Source organism: Salvelinus namaycush, unplaced genomic scaffold (assembly GCF_016432855.1).
Source record: "Salvelinus namaycush isolate Seneca unplaced genomic scaffold, SaNama_1.0 Scaffold225, whole genome shotgun sequence".
Lineage (NCBI taxonomy): Eukaryota > Metazoa > Chordata > Actinopteri > Salmoniformes > Salmonidae > Salvelinus > Salvelinus namaycush.
The window spans coordinates 25,745-49,691 of record NW_024059064.1 but is presented as its reverse complement, the minus strand read 5'-3'; the positions used below and the strand labels follow the sequence as shown (position 1 = coordinate 49,691).

At 50.7% G+C, this 23,947-nt stretch overlaps 1 protein-coding gene across 1 annotated transcript in view; it reads left to right on the top strand.

Annotated features, from left to right (window-relative positions):
- Nucleotides 1-1,365: 1,365 nt before the first annotated feature.
- The window catches only part of LOC120038571 (transcription elongation factor A protein 2-like), a 41,243-nt gene continuing 18,661 nt past the window's right edge, over nt 1,366-23,947 (top strand). The window contains exons 1-8 of the mRNA XM_038984265.1: nt 1,366-1,594; nt 11,224-11,286; nt 11,788-11,893; nt 16,380-16,476; nt 17,422-17,576; nt 22,461-22,517; nt 22,688-22,842; nt 23,517-23,663. Coding sequence (XP_038840193.1) covers nt 1,526-1,594; nt 11,224-11,286; nt 11,788-11,893; nt 16,380-16,476; nt 17,422-17,576; nt 22,461-22,517; nt 22,688-22,842; nt 23,517-23,663 — 849 coding nt within the window. The 5' untranslated portion in view covers nt 1,366-1,525. The remainder of the gene's footprint in view (nt 1,595-11,223; nt 11,287-11,787; nt 11,894-16,379; nt 16,477-17,421; nt 17,577-22,460; nt 22,518-22,687; nt 22,843-23,516; nt 23,664-23,947) is intronic.

Sequence of the window (23,947 nt, the reverse complement as noted above, 5' to 3'; positions counted from 1 at the left end):
AGATGGTGGTGTGTAATAGTGGTATATAGATGGTGGTATGTAATAGTGGTATATAGATGGTGGTGTGTAATAGTGGTATATAGATGGTGGTGTGTAATATTGGTATATAGATGGTTGTGTGTAATAGTGGTATATAGATGGTGGTGTGTAATAGTGGTATATAGATGGTGGTGTGTAATAGTGGTATATAGATGGTGGTATGTAATAGTGGTATATAGATGGTGGTGTGTAATAGTGGTATATAGATGTTAGTTGGTGGTGTGTAATAGTGGTATATAGATGGTGGTGTGTAATAGTGGTATATAGTTGGTGGTGTGTAATAGTAGTATATAGATGGTGGTGTGTAATAGTGGTATATAGATGGTGGTGTGTAATAGTGGTATATAGATGGTGGTATGTAATAGTGGTATATAGATGGTGGTGTGTAATAGTGGTATATAGATGGTGGTGTGTAATAGTGGTATATAGATGGTGGTGTGTAATAGTGGTATATAGATGGTGGTATGTAATAGTGGTATATAGATGGTGGTATGTAATAGTGGTATATAGATGGTGGTGTGTAATAGTGGTATATAGATGGTGGTGTGTAATAGTGGTATATAGATGGTGGTGTGTAATAGTGGTATATAGATGGTGGTGTGTAATAGTGGTATATAGATGGTGGTGTGTAATAGTGGTATATAGATGGTGGTGTGTAATAGTGGTATATAGATGGTGGTGTGTAATAGTGGTATATAGATGGTAGTTTCTCTCACTTTCTCTATTCCTTTACCCTTTTGGGTCGTTGTTACCTGAGATATCTGATTGATGTCTCTGTTAAAAATTGTGGATGAGTTGAATAAGGCTGCGTTGATGAGAGGAAAGAGAAGTGGGCTCATTTAAAAAAATGTAACTCCTTCTATGTAACAGAAGGAGCGTGCTCTGCGCTTCAAGAAGATATCGGTTAGGAACGTGTCGCGTGTGTGTGGATCTTCGAAGCAGGGCGCCTAAGAGTGTGTTGGCTTTAGATGTAAAAACAAAGGATATATTCAAATAATTATATCAGGTGGTTGGTGCGCACTGACTTACCCGCAATGGTGGGTGGAGTGAGGACGCCCACTCAAACCATTCCCTACACACTTGTATTTGGGTTTTTTGAGAGATACCCATGCAGTGCGATACATGCAAAATAGTTGGTAATTTGTCAAGTGTACGTACGACTGTAGGTCGTATCGTATGCCAGCTGAGCCTAAATGCCCCCAACCCCTCTTCCCGAAATGAATAGTGGATCATTCATTAATGTATTTGTTGTTTCAATACCCCGTACAGTAGGTGGCGCGGCAATACACCAATAGGTGTAGTCTGCCATAAAACCTCAAAGAAGAAGAAGCAGACGTAGGAACCAGCGCGCTGTGGGGAAAGAAGTGGATGCGTCGGGGACTGTGAGGGAAAGGAAAGAGACGATAGAGGGTTTTTTTTCAACATAAATGGAGGTTCATCCGTAACGGGAGAGAAGAGCAGCTACAAAAAAATATATATAAGCAAAATGGCGAAAGACCACGAGGTCGAACGCATTGCTAAAAAGCTGGACAAAATGGTGCACAAAAAAAACACGGTAAGTTGAGTTTGCTATCTAGCGCGGCAGTGGACGCAGGACCAACGCCCCCAGCATCAGAAATCAGGTAGAGGCGAGGCAGTGCAGGAGTATAGTGGTGTTGGAGTGATGCACCTTTGTAGCCATCGAACATTCTGGAAAGCTACTGAAAGGTGTTGGCTATTTGTTATTCTGAACTCAAAAAACTAGCTGATTGTTCGGTCGATTTGAAATTAAAATGAATTGTTGCACATTGCTACGGTGTTGCAGCGTAGGTTGTCATAATGGATAGATATTGAAACAGTGTTAAATTATCGGGGTGATTTGTTTATGAATGGTCGACCACACATCTCCGGCCTCTCGCCTTCTCATAATTAGTCAGGCCCAATCGTTGCTTTGACGACTCAAACTGAATTATTTCGTTGCTGTATTGTTCGCTACATAGCCTACTTCAAGAAGAAACTAAAGTCCATGGATGTAGCGTTTGGTTAGGCAGGCAAGTCCAATCATGGCTATGCAGGCTAATCAGTGGGATCATTTGATGTCGGTATAGATCGGGCCAGAACGAATCAGTTGGATGGGCATTTTATTTCCATTTCACGGAACTCCTATGCGTGCAAGCAAATCAAATGATTAACACGAAGAGGAGCCCGTTGCAAGCTAATAGTGTAATTAATAGCATTTCATATATGCTATTGCAAAAACATATAATTTGGTTGTGTTTGAAGGTCTTCGGTAAGATTAGAATACATATTTGAAATATCACAAGCATTTTCATTCGTTTATTTTACTGTATGATATGTAAAAACATGAAAGTGTTCAATACATTACAGTCGCCGGGTGCCTTAGTTACAACTATGTAAGAGAAAGCGTATGTGTTGGAACGCGGGAACAGCTTCTTTCTATAAGGACACATAATACAATGCACCGACCACAAAGACCCACGGTCAGCAAGACGCCCAGTCAAATGATAAAAACATCAGTAGCCTAAACATCATTTATAAGCGTGTCGATATGACCGCAGTCAGAAAATAGTCCGTTATCGGTTGGAGCATGTCACATAAACAACGAAAAGATGGTGCGTTGCTGATTTCGTTTTTTTTATTTGAGCCTGCGCTCTCAGTGATGACATTTTGTGTTGATAATCGGCCCAAAGCAGTCCGTTCTTCTCTCCTGTCTCAAGGTTTCATTTGGTGGGGGGCATGGGCACCACCATATTATAAAACTACTTGGATTTGGTGGACTGATAGAGGGTACATACCATGTAGAGATTATAATGTCAATGGCTCATTACAATAGAATGGCCCGCCATGTTTTTCATTCACAATTGGTGATTACATAATTATACATTGTTTGCTTCCTCTGGGTCATCAACTCACCCGTTCTCCCCCATCATCATTCCCTTCATTTATTTCATTTTGTTTATATGCGTAAAATTAGTTCCGGTTCAGTTTCGAGGCAATTATACGGGCTGGTTATCAACTCTACTATCTACTGTATATTATCTATCCTAATGCCTTAATCCTAGTTATATGTACATATCTACCTCAATTACCTCTTACCCCTGTGCATCAACTCAGTACTGGTACTTCCTGTATGTAGCCATGTTATTACCTCGTACCCCTGCACATTGACTCAGTGTTGTTACCTCGTACTCCTGCACATTGGGGCGGCAGGTAGCCTAGTGGTTAGAGCGTTGGGCCAGTAACCGAAAGGTTGCCTGATCAAATCTCCGAGTTGACAAGGTCGGTCTGTCGTTCTGCCCCTGAACAAGGCAGTTAACCCACTGGCTGTCATTGTAAATAATAATTTGTTCTTAACTGACTTGCCTAGTTAAATAAAGGTTGACTCAGTACTGGTATCCTGTACTGAGTCTATCCTATAGCCAAGTTATTACCTCGTACCCATGCACATCGACTCGGTACTGGTACCCTGTGTATAAAGCCAAATTATTACGTCGTACTCCTGCACATTGACTTATTGACAGGGCCTACTGTTGGGAGGAGGATGGGAGCAGGCCCTGCTGTTGGGAGGAGGATGGGAGCTGGCCCTACTGTTGAGAGGAGGATGGGAGCAGGCCCTACTGTTGGGAGGAGGAGGGGAGCAGGCCCTACTGTTGGGAGGAGGATGGGAGCAGGCCCTACTGTTGGGTGGAGGAGGGGAGCAGGCCCTACTCTTGGGAGGAGGATGGGAGCAGGCCCTACTGTTGGGAGGAGGAGGGGAGCAGGCCCTACTGTTGGGAGGAGGATGGGAGCAGGCCCTACTGTTGGGAGGAGGATGGGAGCAGGCCCTACTGTTGGGAGGAGGAGGGGAGCAGGCCCTACTGTTGGGAGGAGGATGGGAGCAGGCCCTACTGTTGGGTGGAGGAGGGGAGCAGGCCCTACTGTTGGGAGGAGGATGGGAGCAGGCCCTACTGTTGGGAGGAGGAGGGGAGCAGGCCCTACTGTTGGGAGGAGGATGGGAGCAGGCCCTACTGTTGGGAGGAGGATGGGAGCAGGCCCTACTGTTGGGAGGAGGAGGGGAGCAGGCCCTACTGTTGGGAGGAGGATGGGAGTAGGCCCTACTGTTGGGAGGAGGAGGGGAGCAGGCCCTACTGTTGAGAGGAGGAGGGGAGCAGGCCCTACTGTTGGGAGGAGAATGGGAGCAGGCCCTACTGTTGGGAGGAGGAGGGGAGCAGGCCCTACTGTTGGGAGGAGGATGGGAGCAGGCCCTACTGTTGGGAGGAGGAGGGGAGCAGGCCCTACTGTTGGGAGGAGGAGGGGAGCAGGCCCTACTGTTGGGAGGAGGAGGGGAGCAGTCCCTACTGTTGGGAGGAGGATGGGAGCAGGCCCTACTGTTGAGAGGAGGAGGGGAGCAGGCCCTACTGTTGGGAGGAGGATGGGAGCAGGCCCTACTGTTGGGAGGAGGAGGGGAGCAGTCCCTACTGTTGGGAGGAGGATGGGAGCAGGCCCTACTGTTGGGAGGAGGATGGGAGCAGGCCCTACTGTTGGGAGGAGAGGGGGAGCTGGCCCTACTGTTGGGAGGAGGATGGGAGCAGGCCCTACTGTTGGGAGGAGGATGGGAGCAGGCCCTACTGTTGGGAGGAGGATGGGAGCAGGCCCTACTGTTGGGAGGAGGATGGGAGCTGGCCCTACTGTTGAGAGGAGGATGGGAGCAGGCCCTACTGTTGGGAGGAGGAGGGGAGCAGGCCCTACTGTTGGGAGGAGGATGGGAGCAGGCCCTACTGTTGGGTGGAGGAGGGGAGCAGGCCCTACTCTTGGGAGGAGGATGGGAGCAGGCCCTACTGTTGGGAGGAGGAGGGGAGCAGGCCCTACTGTTGGGAGGAGGATGGGAGCAGGCCCTACTGTTGGGAGGAGGATGGGAGCAGGCCCTACTGTTGGGAGGAGGAGGGGAGCAGGCCCTACTGTTGGGAGGAGGATGGGAGCAGGCCCTACTGTTGGGTGGAGGAGGGGAGCAGGCCCTACTGTTGGGAGGAGGATGGGAGCAGGCCCTACTGTTGGGAGGAGGAGGGGAGCAGGCCCTACTGTTGGGAGGAGGATGGGAGCAGGCCCTACTGTTGGGAGGAGGATGGGAGCAGGCCCTACTGTTGGGAGGAGGAGGGGAGCAGGCCCTACTGTTGGGAGGAGGATGGGAGCAGGCCCTACTGTTGGGAGGAGGAGGGGAGCAGGCCCTACTGTTGAGAGGAGGAGGGGAGCAGGCCCTACTGTTGGGAGGAGAATGGGAGCAGGCCCTACTGTTGGGAGGAGGAGGGGAGCAGGCCCTACTGTTGGGAGGAGGATGGGAGCAGGCCCTACTGTTGGGAGGAGGAGGGGAGCAGGCCCTACTGTTGGGAGGAGGAGGGGAGCAGGCCCTACTGTTGGGAGGAGGAGGGGAGCAGTCCCTACTGTTGGGAGGAGGATGGGAGCAGGCCCTACTGTTGAGAGGAGGAGGGGAGCAGGCCCTACTGTTGGGAGGAGGATGGGAGCAGGCCCTACTGTTGGGAGGAGGAGGGGAGCAGTCCCTACTGTTGGGAGGAGGATGGGAGCAGGCCCTACTGTTGGGAGGAGGATGGGAGCAGGCCCTACTGTTGGGAGGAGAGGGGGAGCTGGCCCTACTGTTGGGAGGAGGATGGGAGCAGGCCCTACTGTTGGGAGGAGGATGGGAGCAGGCCCTACTGTTGGGAGGAGGATGGGAGCAGGCCCTACTGTTGGGAGGAGGAGGGGAGCAGGCCCTACTGTTGGGAGGAGGAGGGGAGCAGGCCCTACTGTTGGGAGGAGGATGGGAGCAGGCCCTACTGTTGGGAGGAGAGGGGGAGCTGGCCCTACTGTTGGGAGGAGGATGGGAGCAGGCCCTACTGTTGAGAGGAGGAGGGGAGCAGGCCCTACTGTTGGGAGGAGGATGGGAGCAGGCCCTACTGTTGGGAGGAGAGGGGGAGCTGGCCCTACTGTTGGGAGGAGGATGGGAGCAGGCCCTACTGTTGGGAGGAGGATGGGAGCAGGCCCTACTGTTGGGAGGAGGATGGGAGCAGGCCCTACTGTTGGGTGGAGGAGGGGAGCAGGCCCTACTGTTGGGAGGAGGATGGGAGCAGGCCCTACTGTTGGGAGGAGGATGGGAGCAGGCCCTACTGTTGGGAGGAGGATGGGAGCAGGCCCTACTGTTGGGTGGAGGAGGGGAGCAGGCCCTACTGTTGGGAGGAGGATGGGAGCAGGCCCTACTGTTGGGAGGAGGATGGGAGCAGGCCCTACTGTTGGGAGGAGGAGGGGAGCAGGCCCTACTGTTGGGAGGAGGAGGGGAGCAGGCCCTACTGTTGGGAGGAGGAGGGGAGCAGTCCCTACTGTTGGGAGGAGGATGGGAGAAGGCCCTACTGTTGAGAGGAGGAGGGGAGCAGGCCCTACTGTTGGGAGGAGGATGGGAGCAGGCCCTACTGTTGGGAGGAGGAGGGGAGCAGTCCCTACTGTTGGGAGGAGGATGGGAGCAGGCCCTACTGTTGAGAGGAGGAGGGGAGCAGGCCCTACTGTTGGGAGGAGGATGGGAGCAGGCCCTACTGTTGGGAGGAGGAGGGGAGCAGGCCCTACTGTTGGGAGGAGGAGGGGAGCAGGCCCTACTGTTGGGAGGAGAGGGGGAGCTGGCCCTACTGTTGGGAGGAGGATGGGAGCAGGCCCTACTGTTGGGAGGAGAGGGGGAGCAGGCCCTACTGTTGGGAGGAGGATGGGAGCAGGCCCTACTGTTGGGAGGAGGATGGGAGCAGGCCCTACTGTTGGGAGGAGGATGGGAGCAGGCCCTACTGTTGGGAGGAGGATGGGAGCAGGCCCTACTGTTGGGTGGAGGAGGGGAGCAGGCCCTACTGTTGGGAGGAGGATGGGAGCAGGCCCTACTGTTGAGAGGAGGAGGGGAGCAGGCCCTACTGTTGAGAGGAGGAGGGGAGCAGGCCCTACTGTTGAGAGGAGGAAGGGAGCAGGCCCTACTGTTGAGAGGAGGATGGGAGCAGGCCCTACTGTTGAGAGGAGGAGGGGAGCAGGCCCTACTGTTGGGAGGAGGAGGGGAGCAGGCCCTACTGTTGAGAGGAGGAGGGGAGCAGGCCCTACTGTTGAGAGGAGGAGGGGAGCAGGCCCTACTGTTGAGAGGAGGAGGGGAGCAGGCTCTACTGTTGGGAGGAGGATGGGAGCAGGCCCTACTGTTGAGAGGAGGAGGGGAGCAGGCCCTACTGTTGGGAGGAGGATGGGAGCAGGCCCTACTGTTGAGAGGAGGAGGGGAGCAGGCCCTACTGTTGGGAGGAGGAGGGGAGCAGGCCCTACTGTTGAGAGGAGGAGGGGAGCAGGCCCTACTGTTGAGAGGAGGAGGGGAGCAGGCCCTACTGTTGGGAGGAGGATGGGAGCAGGCCCTACTGTTGGGAGGAGAGGGGGAGCTGGCCCTACTGTTGGGAGGAGGGGGGGGGGGGGGGGGGGGGGCAACCATAAAAAAATGACATTCTCTCCTAAAACTGGCTATAACACTGTTTGTGATATTAAAATTCTAACAATGACCGTGCCTTTATAGACGTGTTTTAGAAAACATCAAGGACGGAGGGGGGCACGACTTTAAAAATGGCGGAGTAATACAGATTCATGGGCTGGCTACACATACTAAGACAGAGGGGAGCTGTTTCGCTTTGTCTGAGATTTATGTATCTCTCTGTCTGCTTCGCATCTCCGTCAAATAAATGTAAATATTTTATTTGGATGGGCAAGGAGGTACCGTAGAGCAAGACAGGCCCTCCAAGGAGGTACGGTAGAGTGGGACAGGCCCTCCAAGGAGGTACGGTAGAGCGGGACAGGCCCTCCAAGGAGGTACGGTAGAGCGGGACAGGCCCTCCAAGGAGGTACGGTAGAGCAGGACAGGCCCTCCAAGGAGGTACGGTAGAGCGGGACAGGCCCTCCAAGGAGGTACGGTAGAGCAGGACAGGGCCTCCAAGGAGGTACGGTAGAGTGGGACAGGCCCTCCAAGGAGGTACGGTAGAGCGGGACAGGCCCTCCAAGGAGGTACGGTAGAGCGGGACAGGCCCTCCAAGGAGGTACGGTAGAGCAGGACAGGCCCTCCAAGGAGGTACGGTAGAGCGGGACAGGCCCTCCAAGGAGGTACGGTAGAGCGGGACAGGCCCTCCAAGGAGGTACGGTAGAGCAGGACAGGCCCTCCAAGGAGGTACGGTAGAGCAGGACAGGCCCTCCAAGGAGGTACCGTAGAGCGGGACAGGCCCTCCAAGGAGGTACGGTAGAGCGGGACAGGCCCTCCAAGGAGGTACCGTAGAGCGGGACAGGCCCTCCAAGGAGGTACGGTAGAGCGGGACAGGCCCTCCAAGGAGGTACGGTAGAGTGGGACAGGCCCTCCAAGGAGGTACCGTAGAGCGGGACAGGCCCTCCAAGGAGGTACGGTAGAGCGGGACAGGCCCTCCAAGGAGGTACGGTAGAGTGGGACAGGTCCTCCAAGGAGGTACGGTAGAGTGGGACAGGCCCTCCAAGGAGGTACGGTAGAGCAGGACAGGCCATCTAAGGAGGTACAGTAGAGCGGGACAGGCCCTCCAAGGAGGTACGGTAGAGTGGGACAGGCCCTCCAAGGAGGTACGGTAGAGCAGGACAGGCCCTCCAAGGAGGTACGGTAGAGCAGGACAGGTCCTCCAAGGAGGTACGGTAGAGCGGGACAGGTCCTCCAAGGAGGTACGGTAGCGCGGGACAGGTCCTCCAAGGAGGTACGGTAGAGCGGGACAGGTCCTCCAAGGAGGTACGGTAGCGCGGGACAGACCCTCCAAGGAGGTACGCTGGAGCGAGACAGGTCCTCCAAGGAGGTACGGTAGAGCAGGACAGGCCCTCCAAGGAGGTACCGTAGAGCAGGACAGGCCCTCCAAGGAGGTACGGTAGAGCAGGACAGGTCCTCCAAGGAGGTACGGTAGAGCGGGACAGGTCCTCCAAGGAGGTACGGTAGCGCGGGACAGACCCTCCAAGGAGGTACGCTGGAGCGAGACAGGTCCTCCAAGGAGGTACGGTAGAGCGGGACAGGCCCTCCAAGGAGGTACCGTAGAGCGGGACAGGTCCTCCAAGGAGGTACCGTAGAGCGGGACAGGCCCTCCAAGGAGGTACGGTAGAGCGGGACAGGTCCTCCAAGGAGGTACGGTAGAGCGGGACAGGTCCTCCAAGGAGGTACGGTAGCGCGGGACAGACCCTCCAAGGAGGTACGCTGGAGCGAGACAGGTCCTCCAAGGAGGTACGGTAGAGCGGGACAGTTCCTCCAAGGAGGTACGGTAGAGCAGGACAGGCCCTCCAAGGAGGTACGGTAGAGCGGGACAGGCCCTCCAAGGAGGTACGGTAGAGTGGGACAGGCCCTCCAAGGAGGTACGGTAGAGTGGGACAGGCCCTCCAAGGAGGTACGGTAGAGCAGGACAGGCCATCTAAGGAGGTACGGTAGAGCGAGACAGGCCCTCCAAGGAGGTACGGTAGAGTGGGACAGTCCCTCCAAGGAGGTACGGTAGAGTGGGACAGGCCCTCCAAGGAGGTACCGTAGAGCAGGACAGGCCCTCCAAGGAGGTACGGTAGAGCAGGACAGGCCCTCCAAGGAGGTACGGTAGAGTGGGACAGTCCCTCCAAGGAGGTACGGTAGAGTGGGACAGGCCCTCCAAGGAGGTACCGTAGAGCGGGACAGGCCATCTAAGGAGGTATGGTAGAGCGGGACAGGCCCTCCAAGGAGGTACGGTAGAGTGGGACAGGCCCTCCAAGGAGGTACGGTAGAGCAGGACAGGCCCTCCAAGGAGGTACGGTAGAGCAGGACAGGCCCTCCAAGGAGGTACCGTAGAGCGGGACAGGCCATCTAAGGTGGTATGGTAGAGCGGGACAGGCCCTCCAAGGAGGTACGGTAGAGTGGGACAGGCCCTCCAAGGAGGTACGGTAGAGCAGGACAGGCCCTCCAAGGAGGTACGGTAGAGTGGGACAGGCCCTCCAAGGAGGTACGGTAGAGCAGGACAGGCCCTCCAAGGAGGTACGGTAGAGCAGGACAGGTCCTCCAAGGAGGTACGGTAGAGCGGGACAGGTCCTCCAAGGAGGTACGGTAGCGCGGGACAGGTCCTCCAAGGAGGTACGGTAGCGCGGGACAGACCCTCCAAGGAGGTACGCTGGAGCGAGACAGGTCCTCCAAGGAGGTACGGTAGAGCAGGACAGGCCCTCCAAGGAGGTACCGTAGAGCGGGACAGGCCCTCCAAGGAGGTACGGTAGAGCAGGACAGGTCCTCCAAGGAGGTACGGTAGAGCGGGACAGGTCCTCCAAGGAGGTACGGTAGCGCGGGACAGACCCTCCAAGGAGGTACGCTGGAGCGAGACAGGTTCTCCAAGGAGGTACGGTAGAGCGGGACAGGCCCTCCAAGGAGGTACCGTAGAGCGGGACAGGTCCTCCAAGGAGGTACCGTAGAGCGGGACAGGCCCTCCAAGGAGGTACGGTAGAGCAGGACAGGTCCTCCAAGGAGGTACGGTAGAGCGGGACAGGTCCTCCAAGGAGGTACGGTAGCGCGGGACAGACCCTCCAAGGAGGTACGCTGGAGCGAGACAGGTCCTCCAAGGAGGTACGGTAGAGCGGGACAGGCCCTCCAAGGAGGTACGGTAGAGCAGGACAGGCCCTCCAAGGAGGTACGGTAGAGTGGGACAGGCCCTCCAAGGAGGTACGGTAGAGCAGGACAGGTCCTCCAAGGAGGTACGGTAGAGCGGGACAGGTCCTCCAAGGAGGTACGGTAGCGCGGGACAGGCCCTCCAAGGCTGGCACATAAAGGCTGCCCTGTGTACAAGCTAACCTTGAGCCTGGATATTTTTTTATCAGGCCACTACCTCTTCTGTCAACCCCTGGAGGCGAAACCAGAATATTTTACCTGGAGATAAACCTCATAAATTCATACACATTCAGTCCTGCCTCATGGATGACCTGCTGTTACCGCTGACCGTTAACCGGACCAAATTAAGCCCCACCCGCCTTAAAAATTGTTTTTATTTCCCTTATCACCATATGCCTGCACGATATAATTTAAAGAAATCATAGTTTCTAGCCTAATATTGTGTTGGAATATGCATACTGCTTGCTCACTAAAAATAGATTTACATTATTGTAGACGGTATCCATTCAATTCAACAGGTGTCAATATTTAGCTGTCTCCTTTCTTCACAGGACGGTGCCATATATCTGCTGAGGGAGCTAAAGATCATTAACATGTCTCTGGAGACTCTACAGGTAGACCTAAGTTCTCCTCTTGCTGTAGGCCTCTGTCTAAAGAAAATAATATTCTATTACTATGATCAGTGTCTACTATTTTCTCAATGCCGGTGTCAGTCCAGCAGGATCTGTGAATGCTGTGAGGAACTGTAATGATGAAGCTCATACACAATGTGTTTGTTAGTCCACCAGGATCTGTGAACGCTGTGAGGAACTGTAATGATGAAGCTCATACACAATGTGTTTGTTAGTCCACCAGGATCTGTGAACGCTGTGAGGAACTGTAATGATGAAGCTCATACACAATGTGTTTGTTAGTCCACCAGGATCTGTGAACGCTGTGAGGAACTGTAATGATGAAGCTCATACACAATGTGTTTGTTAGTCCACCAGGATCTGTGAACGCTGTGAGGAACTGTAATGATGAAGCTCATACACAATGTGTTTGTTAGTCCAGCAGGATCTGTGAACGCTGTGAGGAACTGTAATGATGAAGCTCATACACAATGTGTTTGTTAGTCCACCAGGATCGGTATGTCAGTGAACGCTGTGAGGAAGCAGAGTTCAGAGGAAGAGGTCCAGACCCTGGCCAAGTCACTCATCAAGTCCTGGAAGAAACTATTGGGTAAGTCTGTCCTGTAGGTCTGCCTCACATCTCATACGACTCTGTCTGTAGGTCTGCCTCACACCTCATACGACTCTGTCTGTTGGTCTGCCTCACATCTCATACGACTCTGTCTGTTGGTCTGCCTCACATCTCATACGACTCTGTCTGTTGTCCTGCCTCACATCTCATACGATTCTGTCTGTAGGTCTGCCTCACATCTCATACGACTCTGTCTGTAGGTCTGCCTCACATCTCATACGACTCTTGTCTGTAGGTCTGCCTCACATCTCATACGACTCTGTCTGTAGGTCTGCCTCACATCTCATACGACTCTGTCTGTTGGTCTGCCTCACATCTCATACGACTCTGTCTGTTGGTCTGCCTCACATCTCATACGACTCTGTCTGTTGGTCTGCCTCACATCTCATACGATTCTGTCTGTAGGTCTGCCTCACATCTCATACGACTCTGTTTTTAGGTCTGCCTCATACCTGTGAAACGTGGTGTCTGTCTGTAGGTCTGCCTCATACCTGTGAAACGTGGTGTCTGTCTGTGTAGGTCTGCCTCATACCTGTGAAACGTGGTGTCTGTCTGTTGGTCTGCCTCATACCTGTGAAACGTGGTGTCTGTCTGTTGGTCTGCCTCATACCTGTGAAACGTGGTGTCTGTCTGTTGGTCTGCCTCATACCTGTGAAACGTGGTGTCTGTGTAGGTCTGCCTCATACCTGTGAAACGTGGTGTCTGTCTGTTGGTCTGCCTGTACTGGACAGGTGGGATCCTGTCTGATCTAGAGAGACCGGGACGGATACTTATTATAATACAGTAATACAACCACTACAGTTTAAGAAGTCCAAACAAGAAGCATGTTTCTAGGGAGTGAACTTGATTATAAAATCAGTCCTCTCTGAAATGGAAATGGATGTCTCTCCCTTCAGAAACGTATATTTAACCTAAATCCTCTCTGAACGCATGAGGGGAAAAACGTGAACCTCCCCTATATCCAAAATAGGAATTAAAATAAAGTGGATTGCAGAGAACATGTCTTCCATTTAACCGGACTTCTGACCCCTCTCATACCCCCACATACCCTCTCGTACCCCCACATACCCCTCTCATACCCCTCTCATACCCCTCTCATATCCCACATACCCCTCTCATACCCCCAAATACCCCTCTCATACCCCCACATACCCCTCTCATACCCCACATACCCCTCTCATACCCCCACATACCCTCTCATACCCCACATAACCCTCTCATACCCCCACATACCCCTCGCATACCCCCACATACCCCTCTCATACCCCCACATACCCTCTCATACCCCTCTCATACCCCCACATACCCCTCTCATACCCCCACATACCCCTCTCATACCCCCACATACCCCTCTCATACCCCTCTCATACCCCCACATACCCCTCTCATACCCCCACATACCCCTCTCATACCCCCACATACCCCTCTCATACCCCCACATACCCCTCTCATACCCCCACATACCCCTCTCATATCCCCCATACCCCTCTCATACCCCCACATACCCCTCTCATACCCCCACATACCCCTCTCATACCCCCACATACCCCTCTCATACCCTCTCATACCCTCTCATACCCTCTCATACCCTCTCATACCCTCTCATACCCTCTCATACTCTCTCATACCCTCTCATACTCTCTCATACCCTCTCATACCCTCTCATACCCTCTCATACCCTCTCATACCCTACATACCCCTCTCATACCCCCACATACCCCTCTCATACCCCCACATACCCCTCTCATACCCCCACATACCCCTCTCATACCCCTCTCATACCCCCACATACCCCTCTCATACCCCCACATACCCCTCTCATACCCCTCTCATACCCCACATACCCCTCTCATACCCCCACATACCCCTCTCATACCCCCACATACCCCTCTCATACCCCCACATACCCCTCTCATACCCCTCTCATACCCCCACATACCCCTCTCATACCCCCACATACCCCCACATACCCCTCTCATACCCCCACATACCCCTCTCATACCCTCTCATACCCCTCTCATACCCCTCTCATACCCCCACATACCCCTCTCATACCCTCTCATACCCCCACATACCCCTCTCATACCCCCACATACCCTCTCATACCCCACATACCCCTCTCATACCCCCACATACCCCTCTCATACCCCCACATACCCCTCTCATACCCCCACATACCCCTCTCATACCCCCACATACCCCTCTCATACCCCCACATACCCTCTCATACCCCACATACCCCTCTCATACCCCCACATACCCCTCTCATACCCCCACATACCCCTCTCATACCCCCACATACCCCTCTCATACCCCCACATAACCCCCACATATCCTTCTCATACCCCACATACCCCTCTCATACCCCCACATACCCTCTCATACCCCTCTCATACCTCCACATACCCCTCTCATACCCCCACATACCCCTCTCATACCCCACATACCCCTCTCATACCCCCACATACCCCTCTCATACCCCCACATACCCCTCTCATACCCCCTCATACCCCCACATACCCCTCTCATACCCCCACATACCCCTCTCATACCCCCACATACCCCTCTCATACCCCCACATACCCCACATACCCCTCTCATACCCCACATACCCCTCTCATACCACCTCATACCCCCACATACCCTCTCAATACCAGTCTTGGTTTTTAACTAACAGCCCTTAGCTGACACGGAGGTAGGCTAGTTAAAGAGTGCACGGTGGGTGGAGGAATTGACTTAACAAATCTATGGATCTATCAGCCTATAGCCTCGTTTCATCTCTCTTAACAGGTCGGACTACCTCTTGTTTCTCCTGTAGGGATAAATAGCCTCCAACACAAAAGCCCTCTTGTTGTTTAGTAAAGTCTTCATTAAAATAAAGATGGCGAAAATGTAATTATGCCTCCTTTCAGCACCGTGAGCGATCCGTTTCTGATTGTGCCGTGGCTGCTGCTCCAAGTTTCAGCACCACAATATAGATCGAGTTTACCAAACATTAGGAACACCTTCCTAATGTTGAGTTGCAACCCCCTCCAGAACAGCCTCCATTCGTCGGGGGCGTGGACTTTACAAGGTGTCGAAAGCGTTCCACAGGGATGCTGGCCCATGTTGACTCCCAATGCTTCCCAGAGTCAAATTGGCTGGATGTCCTTTGGGTGGTGGACCATTCTTATTACACACAGGAAACTGTTGAGCGTGAAAAACCCAGCAGCGTTGCAGTTCTTGACACAAACTGGTGTCTCTGGTACCTACTACCATACCCCGTTCAAAGGCACTTTAATCTTTTGTCTTGCCCATTCACCCTCTGAATGGCACACATACACAACTTAAAAATCCTTCTTTAACTTGTCTCCTCCCCTTCATCTACACTGATTGAAGTGGATTTAACAAGTGACATCAATAAGGGATCATAGCTTTCACCTGGATTCACCTGGTCAGTCTCTGTCATGGGAAGAGCAGGTGTTCTTAATGTTTTGTCCACTCAGTGTAAGGTACTGGAATCTGGCTTATCGTGAGATCGATAACTATGATAAATACATCATGGGAAAGAAACATCTTGTTTTTAATCAAATCTATTATAGTAGTAGAAATCTATCAAAGTTGACCTTCGGTCCTCCTCGTCTTCGCACTGTCATTCTCAAACTGAATAGAACATAGGCTATAGGCTAGTCCGTCTGTAAAATAATTCGTTTTTTGGACTAGGCCTTCCTAGCCTATAGGCTGTGGATCATGTGACTGAGACCACTCTAACTAGCCTATAGGCCGTGGATCATGTGACTGTGACCACTCTAACTAGCCTATAGGCTGTGGATCATGTGACTGAGACCACTCTAACTAGCCTATAGGCTGTGGATCATGTGACTGAGACCACTCTAACTAGCCTATAGGCTGTGGATCATGTGAATGAGACCACTCTAACTAGCCTATAGGACTGAGACCACTCTAACTATCCTATAGGCTGTGGATCATGTGACTGAGACCACTCTAACTAGCCTATAGGCTGTGGATCATGTGACCGAGACCACTCTAACTAGCCTATAGGCTGTGGATCATGTGACTGAGACCACTCTAACTAGCCTATAGGCTGTGGATCATGTGACTGAGACCACTCTAACTAGCCTATAGGCTGTGGATCATGTGACTGAGACCACTCTAACTAGCCTATAGGCCGTGGATCATGTGACTGAGACCACTCTAACTAGCCTATAGGCACACTTGATATTGCCCAGTATAAGAATCAGAGATGAAGGGCGGCATCATGCACATTGATATATAGCCTCATAAGCAACTAAATACTAAAACACTGACATTTTGAAATTTCATCTATAACAAATTAATTGGACTAGATTTGACCAAAAAATTTAAAAAGCAAAAAACCTCCCTAATTTTCCTCCAGGTACCCATTATGTAAATGTTGAACCGTCACCTATATAGATATGAATCAGCTGACTGTGTATGTCTACAGACGGTGCTGAGGGGAAAGCTGTGGAGGAGAAGAGGAGGGAGGGCTCTCCTCTGAGGTCATCTTCGTCCAAGGACAGTCCTGGATCCAGCGACCGGAGGTGAGACACCATCAAGTGTCAGTCATGTACCAAGAGGTAGTTCAGGGAATAACCTCGTCTGAGCTCTGAAGACTTGTGTGAGCTCTCTGAACTAATGCCTAGGCGTTTAGCTCAACGGGCTAATGTGGAGTCATATGTTGCATAGGTGGTTCAATGAACTACTCGTTGGTGATGGGTAATCTAGAGCCCAAAAGACTTGGGTCGGGTAGGTAGACGACGGGGGTTTGACCGGTAGGTAGATGATGGGGGTTTGACCGGTAGGTAGACGACTGGGGTTTGACCGGTAGGTAGACGACTGGGGATTGACCGGTAGGTAGACGACTGGGGATTGACCGGTAGGTAGACGACTGGGGTTTGACCGGTAGGTAGACGATGGGGGTTTGACCGGTAGGTAGACGACTGGGGTTTGACCGGTAGGTAGACGATGGGGGTTTGACCGGTAGCTAGACGACTGGGGATTGACCGGTAGGTAGACGATGGGGGTTTGACCGGTAGCTAGACGACTGGGGTTTGACCGGTAGGTAGACGATGGGGGTTTGACCGGTAGCTAGACGACTGGGGATTGACCGGTAGGTAGACGAAGGCGGTTTGACCGGTAGGTAGACGACGGGGGTTTGACCGGTAGGTGGACGACGGGGGTTTGACCGGTAGGTAGACGACGGGGGTTTGACCGGTAGGTAGACGACTGAGGTTTGACCGGTAGTTAGACGACGGGGGTTTGACCGGTAGGTGGACGACGGGGGGTTTGACCGGTAGGCGGACGACGGGGGGTTTGACCGGTAGGCGGACGACGGAGGGTTTGACCGGTAGGTAGACGGACGACTGGGGTTTGACCGGTAGACGGACGACGGGTTTGATACCCAGTCAGAATAAATGGAAGGATCAGGGTGACTCATAACACAATGTAACACTTTCTTCTCGCTGTCACCCTCTTGTCTACCCTAGTAAGAAACAAGAACTGCCGGAGCCCCCGAAGACTCCCACCACACCTACGACCCCCACCACACTAAAGTTCACCTCCTTCCCTCCCACTCCCGTCACCACTGACAGCGTACGCACGAAGTGCCGAGAGCTGCTGGTGGCTGCCCTGCAGACCGACGGTGAGACAGACCCTACCAAGATGGCTGCCATTTTCAGCACATTCCAGAGCTGTATAGGTTTATACAGAGCCTTCAGAAAGTATTCATACCCCTTGACTTTTTCCATATTTTGTTGTTACAGCCTGATTTTAAAATGGATTAAATTAAGATTTTGTGTCTCTGGCCTACAAAACAATACCCCATAATATCAAAGTAGAATAATGTTTTTAGAATTGTTTACACTTAAATTAAAAATTAAAAGATTGAAATCTCTTGAGTGAATAAGTATTCAACCCCTTTGTTATGGCAAGCCAAAAATAAGTTCAGGAGTAAAAATGTGCTTAACAAGTCGTATACACTACAGGTCAGGGCTCTGTGCAGGCCAGTTAAGTTCTTCCACACTGATCTTGACAAAGCATTTCTGTATGGACCTCGCGTTGTGCACGGGGGCATTGTCATGCTGAAACAGGAAAGGGCCTTCCCCAAACTGTTGCCACAATGTTGGAAGCACAGAATCGTCTAGAATGTCATGACGAACAGTTCTAGTGCTGATGTTGCTTCCAGAGGCAGGCTGGAACTCTGTAGTGAGTGTTGCAACTGAGGATAATAGATGATTTTTCAGCACTCGGTAGTCCAGTTATGTGAGCTGGTGTGGCTTGCCACTTTGTGGCTGAGCCGTTGTTGCTCCTGGACGTTTCGACTTAACAATAACAGCACTTACAGTTGACCGGGGCAGCTCTAGCAGGACAGACATTTGAGGAACTGACTTGTTGGACTCTGCCACGTTGAATGTCACAGAGCTCTTCAGTAGGGCCCATTCTACTGCTAATGTTTGTCTATGGAGATTGGATGACTGTGTGCTCGATTTTATACACCTGTCAGCAACGGGTGTGGCTGAAATAGTTTGAAAGGATGTCCACATACTTTTGGCCATGCAGTGTAATATGCTGCATGTACTCTGTGTGCAATAAGAGATTAACATTATTTTTTTTTAACAACTACCTAAACATGATTTTTGAATGACTAACTCATCTCTGTACCCAACACGTACAATTATCTGTAAGGTCCCTCAGTTGAGCAGTGAATTTTAAACAGATTTAATCACAAATACCAGGGAGGTTTTCCAATGCCTCGTAAAGAAGGGCACCTATTGGTAAAAAAAAGCAGACGCTGAATATCCCTTTTGAGCATGGTGAAGTTATTAATTACACTTTGGATGCATTATCAATACACCCAGTCACTACAAAGACACAAGCGTCCTTCCTAACTTGGTTGCCGGAGAGGAAGGAAATTCTGAGATTTCACCATGCGGCCAATGGTGACTTTAAAACAGTTACATAGTTGAATTGTAGTTAGTCTACAATACTAACCTAAATGACAGTGAAAAGAAGGAAGCCTGTCCAGAATAAAAATATCAAAAGCTTGCATCCTTTTTGCAATAAGGTAGAAAGTAAAACTGAAAAAAAAGTGGCAAAGAAATTATCTTTATGTCCTGACTAGAAAGTTGTTTGAGGCAAATACAACACATCACTGAGTACCACTCGTCATATTTTCAAGCGTGGTGGTGTCTGCATCATGTTATGGGTATGCTTGTCATCGGCAAGAACTACAAGAAGTTTAGGGAGTTTAGGATAAAAAGAAACTGAATCGATCTAAGCACAGGCAAAATCCTAGAGGAAACCTGAAAGTCTGCTTTCCACCAGACACTGGGAGATTAATTCACCTTTCAGCACGACAACAACCCAAAACACAAGGCCAAATCTACACTGGAGTTGCTTACCAAGAAGACCCTGAATGTTTTGGAGTGGCCTAGTTACAGTTTTGACTTAAATCATCTTGAACATCTATGGAAAGACTTGAAAATGGTTGTCTAGCAATGATCAACAACCATTTTGACAGAGCTTGAAGAATCTTTAAAATAATAATGGGCAAATATTGTACAATCCAGGTGTGTAAAGCTCTTAGAAACTTACCCAGAAAGACTCACAGCTGTAATCGCTGCCAAAGGTTATTCTAACATGTATTGACTCAGGGGTGTGAATACATGGACATTAGATCGATCTTCAGTTAATTTTCAATACATTTGAAAATGTTAATAAAAACATGTTTTCACTTTGTCATTATGGGGTACTGTGTGTAGAATTATAAAACATGGAATCCATTTTGAATTCAGTCTGTAACACAACACAATGTGACATAAGTCAAAGGGTATGAATACTTTCTGAAGGCACTCTGTGGGTGTAACAGAGCCCAATCACAAGGGGGATCTAAGGTATGGGGTGGCTGGAGGGCCATTTTAAATGAATGTGAAATTTGTGCTAAAAACTAATACAGTGGCTTGTGAAAGTATTCACCCCCCTTGGCATTTTTCCTATTTTGTTGCCTTACAACCTGGAATTAAAATGGATTTTTGGGGGGTTTGTATCATTTGATTTACACAACATGCCTACCACTTTGAAGATGCAACATATTTTTTAATGTGAAACAAACAAGAAATAAGAACTAAAAAACAGAAAACTTGAGCGTGCATAACTATTCACCCCCCAAAATCAATACTTTGTAGAGCCACCTTTTGCAGCAATTACAGCTGCAAGTCTCTTGGGGTATGTCTCTATAAGCTTGGTACATCAAGCTACTGGGATTTTTGCCTGTTCTTCAAGGCAAAACTGCTCCAGCTCCTTCAAGTTGGATGGGATCCGCTGGTGTACAGCAATCTTTAAGTCATACCACAGATTCTCAATTGGATTGAGGTCTGGGCTTTGACTAGGCTATTCCAAGACATTTAAATGTTTCCCCGTAAACCACTTGAGTGTTGCTTTAGCAGTATGCTTAGGGTCATTGTCCTGTTGGAAGGTGAACCTCTGTCCCAGTCTTAAATCTCTGGAAGACTGAAACAGGTTTCCCTCAAGAATTTCCCTGTATTTAGCACCATCCATCATTACTTCAATTCTGACCAGTTTCCCAGTCCCTGCCGATGAAAAACATCCCCACAGCATGATGCTGCCACCACCATGCTTCACTGTGGGGATGGTGTTCTCGGGGTGATGAGAGGTGTTGGGTTTGCGCCAGACATAGCGTTTACCTTGATGGCCAAAAATCTCAATTTTAGTCTCATCTGACCAGAGTACCTACTTCCATATGTTTGGGGAGTCTCCCAAATGCCTTTTGGCGAACACCAAACGTGTTTGCTTATTTTTTTCTTTAAGCAATGGCTTTTTTTCTGGCGACTCTTCCGTAAAGCCCCGCTCTGTGGAGTGTACGGCTTAAAGTGGTCCTATGGAAAGATACTCCAATCTCCACTGTGGAGCTTTGCAGCTCCTTCAGGGTTATCTTTGGTCTCTTTGTTACCTCTCTGATTAATGCCCTCCTTGCCTGGTCTATGAGTTTTGGTGGGCAGCCCTCTCTTGGCAGGTTTGTTGTGGAGCCATATTCTTTACATTTTTTAATAATGGATTTAATGGTGCTCCGTGGGATGTTCAAAGTTTCTGATATTTTTTTATAACCCATCCCTGATCTGTACTTCTCCACAACTTTGTCCCTGACCTGTTTGGAGAGCTCCTTGGTCTTCATGGTGTCTCTTGCTTGGTGTTGTCCCTTGCTTAGTGGTGTTCCAGACTCTGAGGGCCTTTCAGAACAGGTGTATATATACTGAGATCATGTGACAGATCATGTGACACTTAGATTGCACACAGGTGGACTTTATTTAACTAATTATGTGACTTCTGAAGGTAATTGGTTGCACCAGGTCCTTTTTAAGTGCTTCATAGCAAAGGGGGTGAATACATATGCACGCACCACATTCCTACCCCCCCCCCAAATCTTTTGAAACAAGTTATTTTTAAAATTTCACTTGGAAATTTCACTTCACCAATTTGGACTATTTTGTGTATGTCCATTACATGAAATCCAAATAAAAAGCAATTTAAATTACAGGTTGTAATGCAACGAAATAGTAAAAACGCAAACATTCATAGTTGATATTTCCGACCTATTTTTACGTGTGTTTACAGGTCTATGTTTCCTCGATACGTTAAGATATCTTAATGAGGGCCTCCCGGGTGGCGCAGTGGTCTAGGGCACTGCATCGCAGCGCTAGCTGCGCCACCAGAGTTTCTGGGTTCGCGCCCAGGCTCTGTCGCAGCCGGCCGCGACCGGGAGGTCCGTGGGGCGACGCACAATTGGCCTAGCGTCGTCCGGGTTAGGGAGGGTTTGGCCGGTAGGGATATCCTTGTCTCATCGCGCTCCAGCGACTCCTGTGGCGGGCCGGGTGCAGTGCGCGCTAACCGAGGGGGCCAGGTGCACGATGTTTCCTCCGACACATTGGTGCGGCTGGCTTCCGGGTTGGAGGCGCGCTGTGTTAAGAAGCAGTGCGGCTTGGTTGGGTTGTGCTTCGGAGGACGCATGGCTTTCGACCTTCGTCTCTCCCGAGCCCGTACGGGAGTTGTAGCGATGAGACAAGATAGTAATTACTAGCGATTGGATACCACGAAAATTGGGGAGAAAAGGGGGTAAGATTTTAAAATTTAAATAAAAAAAAAGATATCTTAATGTTGGTTGTTTGTGTATGTAGTGCAGACAAACTTGTATTCCACATTTTAGCTCTAACATCACAACTTGTAATATTGGGTTACATGACCTGATGTGCCCCCCCCCCCCACCCCCCTCTACAGCCAGAAATGATTATTTCTAAGTTAAAGAAGATGTGTCACAATCTATCAACTTAAACACTTTTGTAGTGAAATATTTTTATACAACCATGATTTTAATATAATGGAGACCTTAGATAGATGGGAAAACACAGTAGTGTTTTGTTATACCTCGAGTAACGGTATCTCAAACTAAAGCCCTGTTTTTTGTTGAGGATTGGCCACTAGCCTGCACTGACAACTGTGTTTGATGTTCCAGATGACTACAAGCCCATTGGAGCAGACACTGAGAACTTGGCTGCTCAGATTGAGGACTATATCCTTTCCACCTGTGTTCTTGTTGTCATTCTGTTTCTGCTGGTGTGGTGAGGACCAGACGCATTGTAATAGTGTGAGTACAGAGTTGTGCTTTTGGTTATCTTTTTGGTGGCAAAAGTTTTTTTTCTTTCTTCCCTGCGTCGTTCTCCTTCACTTTCCCGTCTCCACGTATCTACCAGGAGTTTAGGTCTACAGACCAGAAGTACAAGTCCAGACTGAGGAGCCGTATCTCCAACCTGAAGGACCCGAAGAACCCAGACCTCCGGCGCAATGTCCTCGCTGGGAACATCTCAGCTGACCGCATCGCTAACATGGCCGCTGAGGTACGTGGGGGGGAGGGGGGTCTGTGTGTGGGGGGGGGGGTGGGGGGGGGTCTGTGTGGGGGGTGTGTGCGGGGGGGTCTGTGTGGTGGGGGGGAGCGTGGGAGGGAGCGTGTGTGTGGGGGGGGTCTGTGTGGGGGGAGTCTGTGGTGGGGGGGAGTGTGTGTGGGGAGCGTGGGGGGAGTGTGTGTGTGTAGGGTGAGAGAGAGGTGTCTGTGTGTTTCATGTTTTAATAGTACAGCATAATGATTCAGGTCAGCTGGTGTCCACTCCAACCAAACCAGTGTGCTCCCATAAAGACCTTCGCTTGAAAAACAAAGACGCCGTAGCCAGACTAATCTAAGATAACTTTTACATCTAACAGAGATGTTTGGTGCAGTATTTCTCAATGGATTTTTTTTACATGAAAGCGAGTCGTCTCTCGTTGAATGACAACTTCAAAACGTCATTGTAGAATCCCTACTGTTAACCAATCACAGAACGAAGGGGCGTGGACTTCGGGCTCTCCTTCTGAAATAATGTGGTGTGCCGGAACAGCCCGAGATAAAAAACTGTGCGAAGCATTCGGACGCCTTTACACACTTTGAAAGAGAAGGGATTTACTCTTTAATGTGGTTTGTGTGCGCTTCATATCTGAGACCCGTCCTGTAAGGTTCTGTCTGTGTGTGACCCGACAGGAGATGGCGAGCGCGGAGCTGAAAGAGATGAGGAAGACTTTGACCAAGGACGCCATCAGAGAGCACCAGCTGTCTAAAGTGGGCGGGACCGAGACGGACATGTTTCAATGTGGCAAATGCAGGGGCAAGAACTGCACCTACACACAGGTACTGACATAGTGAACTGGACCTCTACACAGGTACTGACATAGTGAACTGGACACAGGTACTGACATAGTGAACTGCACCTACACACAGGTACTGACATAGTGAACTGGACACAGGTACTGACATAGTGAACTGCACCTACACACAGGTACTGACATAGTGAACTGCACCTACACGCAGGTACTGACATAGTGAACTGCACCTACACGCAGGTACTGACATAGTGAACTGCACCTACACACAGGTACTGACATAGTGAACTGCACCTACACGCAGGTACTGAC